This window comes from Phacochoerus africanus, chromosome 7, assembly GCF_016906955.1.
Source record: "Phacochoerus africanus isolate WHEZ1 chromosome 7, ROS_Pafr_v1, whole genome shotgun sequence".
In the NCBI taxonomy this organism is placed as follows: domain Eukaryota; kingdom Metazoa; phylum Chordata; class Mammalia; order Artiodactyla; family Suidae; genus Phacochoerus; species Phacochoerus africanus.
The window spans coordinates 83,040,298-83,051,231 of NC_062550.1; the positions used below are offsets into that span (position 1 = coordinate 83,040,298).

A 10,934-nucleotide genomic window follows, 5' to 3' on the forward strand; every position below is an offset into this window, starting at 1 on the left:
TATGTTTAAAAACATATGAAAGTATTCTATTTGCTTTATGTCTATACCACCCTTGTGACCAATGTGTGTCTACATGAAGTAAAAGCTCAAACCAGAAGGACAGGTAGGACAGGTAGGACCAGGAAAAGAGCACAAAAACCCTTATTCTTGCTGCCATCTGCTTATATGGAATGTCATCTTTCTTAACTTCAAAAATGAGAGAACTTTATATCATATTGGGCTTTCTGGTTTCTTCAGCACATGCACACATACCTCCTTGACTTCCACGTCCAGGCTTAATCATGGTTCCACCTCAAGCTCTAACAATAATCCACTAGTCCCTCAGTTAGCGGAAGAACCAGAGATTCCTTCTCTCTTTTAGTAATCTTTTGAATGCCTCTTTCTCTAGCCCAGGCATCAATTTCAGATGCTGCGATTTTTCATAGCAATTTACTATTGGAAAATTATTATAACTTCTTCACTTATTCATTCAATCATTCATTCCACAGGTATTTATCAAGGTCTTACTGTGTGTTTGGTATTATCTTCCTGCAGTAAATGAAATAAGAAATCCCATACCAGGGTAGAAATTTCTAAAGAATCTATAGTTAGGTGTGATAAGTTGAGGATTTGACCTATACAGGGACTCTAAGGCAGGTGAACCAAGAAAAAGAAAGTACTCCTAGAGCATAAAAACCCTGTATTCTTGCTGCCATCAGTTTAACAAACTGATCTGAGACTGGGAAAAGTTTGAAAATGGCTTTACCAACAGTCCCCAGGACACTTTTCCAAGGAAAAAGAATGGTTTCCCAGGGATCTGAGTTAATTCACCCCTTTCTACACAGCATATCTCATAAGTAGATGGTATACATTGCTTATCAGTATTTCCAAATCTCATTTTCTTGGAAAGGGAAAATATCCTGAGATGAGTGGCTGCTTCAGGAATGTGCAAGATCTCAGGGTAGGACCACCTACCCGGAAAGTCCTGGGCACTCTTCCTACCCTTCCAGAAGTGTTTATCAGGTATGGTTCCCTTGTTGATGCTCAGCCAGGGTTTTCAGGTAAAAGCTCACTAATGATTGGAGGAACCCTATACTGCTCTCTGATTCTGACATTTCCATCACAAAAAAAAGGATTTCTGAAAGTATTAGACTCTACGGGAGATTTGGAGTCAAGCAAACCTGGCTTCAAATCATGATTCCACCATCATGACTGAAGAATTGACTTAAACTCGTATGTCTTTTTCTTTTCTGTGAATAGGAGACCATAAAGCCCGTTTGCAGTGCTTGCTATGATGAGTGAATGTGTGGCCATAATCCAGTCATGGTTAATACTACCTTCCTTTTTTTTCTTGGACCCAGATCTAAATGAGGAAGCCGTCCAGTGGTGACAGTGAGAACCAGACCACCTGGCGAATCCTAGAGGGCTTTGGGGAGCTGCAGCACCTGGGCTTCCTCCCCTTCACCCTCTTTCTGCTCATCTATGCGGTAAAAGTCGGGGGCAACACCCTCATCCTGCTGGCTGTGGCCTCCACTCGGACCCTCCACACACCCATGTACTTTTTCCTCTGCCACTTCTCCCTGCTGGAGATCGGCTATACCTCCAACATCACGCCTCAGCTGTTGTGGAGCTTCCTGGAAGGGAGGGAAACCATCTCGGTGGTCAGCTGTCTGCTCCAGTTCTACTTGTTTGCCTCCCTGGTTGCAGTTGAGTGCCTCCTACTGTCTGTCATGTCCTTTGACCGTTACTTGGCCATCTGCCACCCCCTTCACTACCCTGCCCTGATGAGCACCTGGTTGTGTGGCTACCTGGCTGCTGGAGCCTGGTTCAGTGGCTTCTCTTTCTCTGCCTTCACTCTGGCCCTGGCAACCCCCCTGACCCTCTGCCCTGGCAGTAGGGAGATCAACCACTACTTCTGTGATTTCGCTCCAGTTGTAGGGCTGTTCTGTGGTGATGTGGGGGTTATGTGGGGAGCCGGGGTGAGCATCTCAGGCTTCCTCACCCTGGCTCCCTTCCTGTTGATTGTGGCATCCTATGCCTTCATCCTCAGGACTGTTCTGCAAATACCTTCAGGCCATGGAAAGCAGAAAGCCTTCTCCACCTGTTCCTCTCATCTCAGCGTGGTCGGGGTGTTTTATGGCACTCTCATGGTAGTCTATGTAGCGCCAACAGACCACATGGCCCCCTTCCTCCGAAAGGCCTTCTCTGTCCTCTACACTGTGTTCACTCCTATGGTCAACCCCATCATCTACAGCCTCAAGAACCAAGAGGTAAAGGAGGCCCTTCTTAGGCTCTGGGGACAGCTCATCCCAGGACATACCCTACTGAGGGAATAAGGGAGGTGTGGAATTCTTCCTAGAGTCCAGCTTAGACCCCTCAGGTCTAAGGGACTAGAGACCACTGCAAATGGAGAGATAGAGAGTGTGGGATTGAAAATGATGTCTTACAGGAGTTCCTGCTGTGGAACAGTGGGTTAAGCATCTGATGGCAGCAGCTTACATCACTGAGGAGGTATGGGCTCCTTACCCACCCTGGCACAGTGGGCTAAGGATCTGGCATTGCCAAGTTGTGGTGTAGGTTGCAGCTGAAGCTCAGATTTGATCCCTGGCCTGGGAACTTGCAAAAGCCACAGGTACAGCCAGAAAAGAAAAAGAAAATTATGTCTTCACAGAATAAGGTAACTTCATTTGTCCCGTTGGGGTAGAGAGCAAAGTGTCATGCCTAGTACAGGGCCTAAATACTAGCGATACTCCATAAATATTAGTTGATAAAATGTACTAATTAATTAACACTGAAAAGAATGCAAGAAGGAGCAGGTGATAACAGCAAGAGGGGTACATTTGCAGGGTGTTCATTTAAGGTGGCAAGACTGAGGTTGGCAGACAGGGAAAGGAAGCCTAGGGAGATGGAATCACTAAGGATCAAGGTAAGAGCTCATGATATGCCTCAAATGAAATCCCAAAAAAAGAGAAGACTCTTGGTCCTAAAGTCTGTAGTGGTGTAGATAGTGGTGGGCTGAGAGTTACTTCCAGGGCATACAGACAAAGAAGCCCCTGGGGAAAGGAAGGGTCAGTTGGAGGTGAAGAGGGATCTCTATGCACTCATGCATGTAGCCCAGGAGGCCAATTAGGCCACCGCTCTGGAAGTTTCCATCAGTCTTCCTGTCTTTGATGCTGGATCAAGAGGTAATAAGAGAAAGGAAGGAGGCAATTAAATGAGATCAGAAGGAAATAAATTAAACCCAATGAGAAGATTCTGAAATTTTGCCTCCATCACAGAACCTCTGAAGATTTTTTTAAGTGACCCAAAACTATTTCTAAGTTTTAAAAATATGTCAACGTGTTTCTCAAGGTATGGTGTATAGACCACCTGCTTCATAATTGTCTGGCATAGTTGTTTACAAATGCAGATTTTGAGGCTCCAAAAAAAATGGTGCTCTTTTGCACCAGAGCTATAGAATCAGAATCTCTAGAAATGGGGCACAGGGAGCTGCACTGAACAAATAATACAATCCATTCTTTTTTCTTTTTTCTTTTTCTTTTTTTCTTTTTTGGCCACGCCTGTGGCATGTGGATATTCCCAGGCCAGAACCTGCAACCATAGCCGTGGCCCAAGTTGTTGCAGTGACAGGGCCAGATCCTTAACCTGCTGAGCCACCAGGGAACTCCCACAATGGGTTTCCAGGGGTGAAAGGATGACAGCAGGAAAACAGAGCTAGAAAAAGGGAAATGTAGTTATGTGTGGATATAAAGAGATGTAACCCTGAGTGGTAGAAATAAGATAGTTGTTCAAAAAGGGCCAGTGAGGGGTTCCCATCTTAGCACAGTGGAAACAAATCCGACTAGGAACCATGCGGTTGCAGGTTCGATCCCTGGCCATGCTCAATGGGTTAAGGATCCGGCATTGCTGTGAGCTGTGGTGTAGATAACAGACATGGCTCAGATCTGGTGTTGCTATGGCTCTGGCGTAGGCCCACAGCAATAGCTCTGATTAGACCCCTAGCCTGGGAATCTCCATATGCCGCGGGTGCAGCCCTAAAAAAGACAAAAGACAAAAAAAAAGAAGGGGTGGCCAGTGAGAGGATCTGGAGGAAAGTAGAAAACCTGGAATAGGCAACTCTCCTGCCTGGATAAAGTGGGAATATAGAGCTTAAAATATATATATATATAATAGAATTCCCTGGTCTGGAATTTTGCTTGGGAAATGGGCAGGACCTAGGCTGTCTGAGTGTCCAAGGTGTCTCTTTGACATGTTTTCTTTGCATTAAAGTCAAAGGTGAAATCCTGTGTCGTATGTGACAGTGTCCTGCAGAGAGGACTAAGTAATCAGGGGCCACACCAGGTTTCCCGAGAACCCAGCACCCTCCTCAGGGTGCCTGCCTTTCACTACAGCCAGAGGAGCTTGTTTATTCTGTATGAGGGGCTTTGAGAACACTGTCTAGAGAGCAGGAGGAAATTGTCCAGGAGGTACTAGAGGTATGGACCCCAATCCCTGCACAACGCACATGACTGCCTTTATATTATTTCAAGGATGTTGAGAAAGCTCCAAGCCCTTCCCCCACCCCTCCCACCACTTGACCCCCATAAACAGCCCCCTGCCTACCCCTAAAGCCAGAAATTTTAAAGCATCATCTTTTTAATCATTGGTCAAAGGTACATAGTACTCTGTTAAGAAAAAAGAAGCCCATCTCTGTGTTTTTTGGGGGTTTTTTTTGTCTTTTTTTGTTGTTGTTATTGTTGTTGTTGTTGCTATTTCTTGGGCCGCTCCCGCGGCATATGGAGGTTCCCAGGCTAGGGGTTGAATCGGAGCTGTAGCCACCGGCCTACGCCAGAGCCACAGCAATGCGGGATCCGAGCCGAGTCTGCAACCTACACCTCACAACCTACAGCTCACGGCAACGCCGGATCGTTAACCCAGTGAGCAAGGGCAGGGATCAAACCCGCAACCTCATGGTTCCTAGTCGGATTCATTAACCACTGCGCCACAACGGGAACTCCCCATCTCTGTGTTTTGATTTCAGTTCCATCACACATTTGCTTAGGCAAATGACTGAACCTCTTTGTATGTCAGATTCTTCATCTGTAAAAAGGAATAATCATACATACATACAAACATACTTAAGTGGATTATTGTGAAAATTAAATGAAAGATGTATAATAAATCTCTCTACTTTAACTGACCTAGGACATATTTTAATTAATGGTAACTTCTTCCCTCACCACACCTCTCCTCAAGGGAAATCAGGAGACACTCTCCCTTCAGTCACATCACACTGTGTATCTTTATACCCACATACACGGCTGCTCTGTGCTAATGTTTGACAATCGGAAACGTGAACCTCCAACTTTGGTTTTCTTTTTTTAAATTGATTTCACTGTTTGAAGTTTCTTGCACTTCCGTATCTTGGGATATCACATTCTGCTCCCCTTCATACAGATGTACCCCAGTTTGCTTACGCATTCATCTCCTGAAGACATTCTGATTGCTTCAAGGTTTAGACATTATATGAGTAGAGCTTCTGTGCATGGTAGCATCCTCATTTTTGTTCACATGCCATTTTTCTTTTTTTGTGTGTGTTTCCTAATATTTAAATTTTTTATTTTTATGATTTTTATTTTTTTCTTTTATAGTTGATTTGCAGTTGCAGATACCTACCATTTTTCAAAGCAGGTGTGTAAATACTTGCGGTGCAATTGACGGGTCTCCAGGCGAAACTTGAGCTTTGGAAAATACTGCCAGACTGTATTTCAAGAAGCCGTCTATGCATCCCACCAGCAATGAAGGAGAGTTGCTGTTGGTCCCCATTTCCCCATCTCCCAGTAAGCAGCATCGTCATCTGGGGGAAGGTTAGCCGTTCTAACATGTGTGCCGTGCTCTCCTGTTGTTTTAATTTGTAATTCCCTAATGGGATGTGATGTTGATCATATTTTTGTACACTTATTATTGGCATATCTTCTTTGGCCAGATGTCTGACAGATCTTTACCCATTTTAACGCAGTTCTTTGTTTTACTGTTCTTCGTATAATTTGAGTACAAACTCTTTATCAGATATATGTTTTGCAAATATTTTTCTCCCAGTTTTTGGCTTGTGTTTTGGTTTTCTGAATAATGCATTTCTCTGAGTAGAAGTTTTTAATTTTATGAAGTATGTGTTACTAATTTTTTTCCTTTTGGGTGTTGGCTTTTTGTGCTATGTGTTAAAAGTTAAAGGTCCTGATCTACGTGACCAAACTCATGGTCATGTTGATTGTCTTCTGTAATCTTTTTATTGAAATGTGGTTGATTTACAATGTTTCAAGTGTACAGCAAGGTGATTCAATTATATGATATATATACTATACTCTTTCTCATATTCTTTCCATTATAGATTATAGCAAGATGTTGAATTATAGTTCCCTGTGCTGTATAGTTCATTCATTTTATGTATAGTAATGTGTATCTGTTAATTCCAAATCCCTAATTTATTCCCCCTTCCAGCTTTTTTATTTTTATTTTATTTTATTTTTTATTTGGCCACCCTGCAGCATGTGGAGTTCCCAGGCCAGGGATCCAATTGGAGCCCCAGTTGCTACCTAAGCCACAGCTGCAGCAATGCTGGATCTTTAACTCACTGTGCCAGCCCAGAGGTGGAATTGGCAATACCACAGAAACAAGCTGGATCATTAACCCACTTCACCACAGTAGGAACTTAGGATCTTTTTTGACTTTGACATTTTCTCAGACTCTCCTTCTTTCAGTGACTTAGACAGTGTTGAGGACTAGTCAGGTACTTTGTAGACTCTCCTGCACTGGAGTTTACTAGGGGTTTTTTGTTTTGAGGGCTTTGTTTGGTTAGTTGGTTGGTTTTGTTTGTTTGTTTGTTTTTGCTGTGCCTGCAGCCTGAGACGTTCCCCAGCCAGGCATCAAACCCAGGCCACAGCAGTGACAATGCTGGATCCTGAACCCACTGAGCCATACTTGGTGTTTCTCTTGTGATTGGAAAGGGTTTTCTCATTACTTTATATCATGAGAACATACATCAAGACAGCTTATCACTGTTCGTGTTAACTTTGCCCCCTTGGCTGAGACAGCGATTATCAGATTTTTCCCTGGTCCATACTGTGTGTCTTCCTTAGGATGAAATCATTCTGCGGCACCCACTCTTCAAAAAAGGGAGTTACATCAGTTATTTGGAATTCTTCTACATATATTTATATTCGACATCATTCATTTAAAAAAACACACTACATAATCATTTATTTTTGCCAGTGTGGACACCTGTATAGTTATTTGAAGTTTTTGGCTGTAATCCAGCAGTACTGTATTTGGTCATTCAATTCATTCCTGCTTTGGCTGTTGAGAGCTCTTTCCATTGGCTCATGTTTTCCTTTAACATAATTCCCTTTTTTTCTTGGTTCATATTTTTATGTGTTGCTAAGTATTTTTATTTCTTGGATCTCTTCAAGTCCTTTTCCATTTTAAAAATTGAGTTGTCTTTTTGTTGATTGTTTGTTAAAATTCTTGGTATATTCTGAGGAAAAGACTTGTTGGATATATTATGTGTCAAATATTTTCTTCCATTATATAGGCTGTGTTTTCACTTTCTGGACTGCACTTTTTTTTTTCTGGCCACACCTGCGGCATATGGATGTTCCTGGGGAAGAGTTCAAATCCAAGCTGAAGCTGTGACCTGAGCCAGAGCTGCAGCAATGCGTGATCCTTCATGCACCATGCCACAGCAGAAACTCCCTTGATAAAACTTTTTGATACACACATTTTTTTAACTTTTTATTTATAGTTGATTTACAATGTTCTGTCAATTTCTGCTGTACAGCAAAGTGACCCAGTTACATGTATACACACATTCTTTCTCTCACATTATCCTCCATCATGTTAAATTGAGGAAATACAATCTATCCATTATTACATGGGTATTGTAAGAAATACAATACACTCCAACAGTCAGAATCCTGGCGTCCACCATTCTCATTCACTGACTTCATTGCTTGCTTCATTCTAGATTACAGATACAGTGGTTTCAGTATTGTTAGCTGCCACCACCATGGGAAAGAACTTATAGAGTCCAGTGTTTATGTGCAGTACAGTTGCCTTTGTCTTACCGGTTATGTTCTTTTCCTAGTTAGTTCCATCAAATACCTTTAGCCCTACCACCGGCAGAGAGTTTTTTCATACATTTCTAAATCAGTTAGATTATTTGTCACATTCTCTATACCATCCTATACCATCCTGTGACACTCCCATATCCTAAAAAATGAAATCTGAATATATTATGATTTACTTGAGTGGTAAAAATCCACGGGATTAGACTGATGCCTAGTGGCAGGTATCCATCACCAAAGTGCCATCTGGAATATTTCAACCCCCCACCCCATAACCTGTTTACCATCTTTGTTTCACCTGTTCCAGGATGTCATATAAATGGAGTCATACAGAGTAAACCCTCCTCAGACTGAATTCTTTCACTTAGCAATATACATACAAGATTCATTCATTTTTTTTTTTTTTTGGCATGGGTTGATGGTTTATTCCTATTTCTGAATGGTATTTGCATGTGTATGGGAGGAAAAATAGTTTTCACTCTACCCTCCTAGGTTCTTTTTTTTGTTTTGTTTTGCTTTGTTTCGTTTTTGGGTCACACCCATGGCATGTGGAAGTTTCCAGGCCAGGGATTGAACCCATGTCAATGTAGTGACCCAAGCCACTGTAGTGATAATGTCAGATCCTTAACCTGCTGAGCCACACAGAAACTCCTACCGCCCTAGGTTCTTGATTGAGGACCCCCCCCATGATAAAAGACATAATCATACAGATGAATTCAAATAGATATAATATCTTTTTTTCCAAGATTTTAGCCATGAGTCAGTAAAACTGAGTAATACAAAAATCCTATGTTTATATAAAAGAGCAGGCTCTGAACTTGTGTTTCTGGCAGATGGAACAAGAAAGATTACTTGCTTAATGAGAGCTAAATGATTTTGCTAATATTTATGGAGTAGACTTTCAAGGTTTAGATTTGCCCTGATATGTAATCTTTTGAAGGATATGGACTAAGTTCTGAACAAAAGAATTTTGGAAATACCTTATAGCCTTCTTGGTGACGTTGTTATTTTTGTTGCTGTTGTGTTGGCCATGCCCACAGCATGCATAAGTTCCCAGGCCAGATATAGAATCCGAGCCACAGCAGTGACAACACCAGATCCTTAACCTGCTCTGTCAGCAGGGAACTCCCTTCTTGGTGGTTTTCTTTTTTTTTTTTTTTTAGGGCCACACCCGTTGCATATGGAGGTTCCCAGGCTAGGGGTCTTATCAGAGCTGTACCCAATGGCCTACAGCACAGCCACAGCAATGCCAGACCCAAGCGACATCTCTGACCTACACCACAGCTCACAGCAACGCCGGATCCTTAACCCACTGAGCAAGGCCAGGGATCAAGCCTGCTTCCTCATGGATACTAGTCAGATTTGTTTCCACTGAGCCACAACTGGAACTCCCCCTCTTGGTGTTTTTTAAAGCCAATCTGACTGGATAAAATATTCAGTTTGTCTACAATTAGCACTATCTTTTCTATTCTCAGGTAGTCATTTTAGTGGACTAAGTTACTTTCAGTAGCCAGGAATGCAAAGGAAGATGGGAGGGGGTTAATTACCCTTATAAGATGATGAAATAGGAGTTCCCACTGTGGCTCAGTGGTAACAAATCTGACTAGTAACCATGAGGACACGGGCTTGATACTTGGCCTCACTCAGTGGGTTAAGGATCGCAATTGTGGTGTAGGTCAGATGTGGCTTGGATCTGGTGTCATAGACCTGCAGCTGTAGCTCCAATTTGACCCTAGCCTGGGAACTTCCATATGCTGCAGGCAGGGCCCTAAAAAAGAAAAAAAAAAAAAAAAAAGATGAGGAAATAAAAAGCACTGCACCCTCAAGTTAGAGTTATTTTCTTGGATGTTCATATTTAAAGACTTGGTTCTCAGGACCAGGAGAACACAGCTCTTGCTGGTGGAAGGGCCTGAGAAAGGATGCAAGCATTTTAAAGGAGGAAGTCTGGAGTGTATTTCCTATTATCAGAGGTGTATTTAAGTTCTTCTTCTTTCTTGAGTGGAGGACAGTTCTTTTTCCAATGTGCTGATATGAGAAGAAAGTGAAGATTTAGATAGTGGTAAGAAGGGTAGGTGGGCTTTGAATTACTCCTAAAGCTGCATTTCTGTTTTCATATAGGTGAGATTAGTAAAGCAAGGACGGTTGTTTTTAATTATCCTGCTTAATAACTTCAAGAGGCTCACCTGCCCTTTTAACACCATTATCTTGAGTTTGCTTCTTTATTTCAAGGAGAATATTTCCAACTAAGATGTAAATTGAAATATTTAGAGCAGTGTGCCTTTGAGCTGTTTTCATAGATCTTTCCGCAAAGGGTCACCATGCTTTCTCTCCCTCAGACTGCATAGTTCCATGTTAGCCCAGCCTTAACAGAGAAGGCCTCACAGCTCCTCACAGACCCTGAGTATCAGCCTTCAGTTGGGCCAAGTTCTGAAAATTCACAGAAGGTCCTGGCAAAGAATCTGACCCATTTGCAATCTAGGTGAGAATTTTCTCCAGGGGGCCATCTGGAAGATTGCATGCACATAGGAGGATTGATGGTATAAATTCTTTTTAATTTTTGCTCTAAATATGATTTCTGTTCTTTTGTTCTTTTTAGGCTAGGAATGATACTCCTTTGTCTTTCTTTTAATTTGACTCTCTGAGGTTTAATTCTACGCACACAGGAGCCAACCAAAAAAGTAACTAACATGTTAAATGGTGAAAGGCAAAGGCTTATAAACATAGGGACGGTGTTCCCGCCTTGGTGCAATGGCATCAACAACAACGTCTCTGCAATGCCAGGACACGGGTTCAATCCCTGGCCCAGCACAGTGTGTTAAAGGATCCATTGTTGCTGCAGCTGTGGCGTAGGTCGAA

The 10,934-nt window shown here is 42.4% G+C and overlaps 1 protein-coding gene across 1 annotated transcript; it reads left to right on the forward strand.

Moving 5' to 3' along the window:
- Positions 1 to 1,346: 1,346 nt before the first annotated feature.
- On the forward strand, positions 1,347 to 2,315 carry LOC125130456 (olfactory receptor 11A1-like). The gene has a single exon (XM_047785794.1). It carries the CDS (start codon positions 1,347 to 1,349, stop codon positions 2,313 to 2,315), a length of 969 nt encoding a protein of 322 aa, XP_047641750.1.
- Positions 2,316 to 10,934: the final 8,619 nt, after the last annotated feature.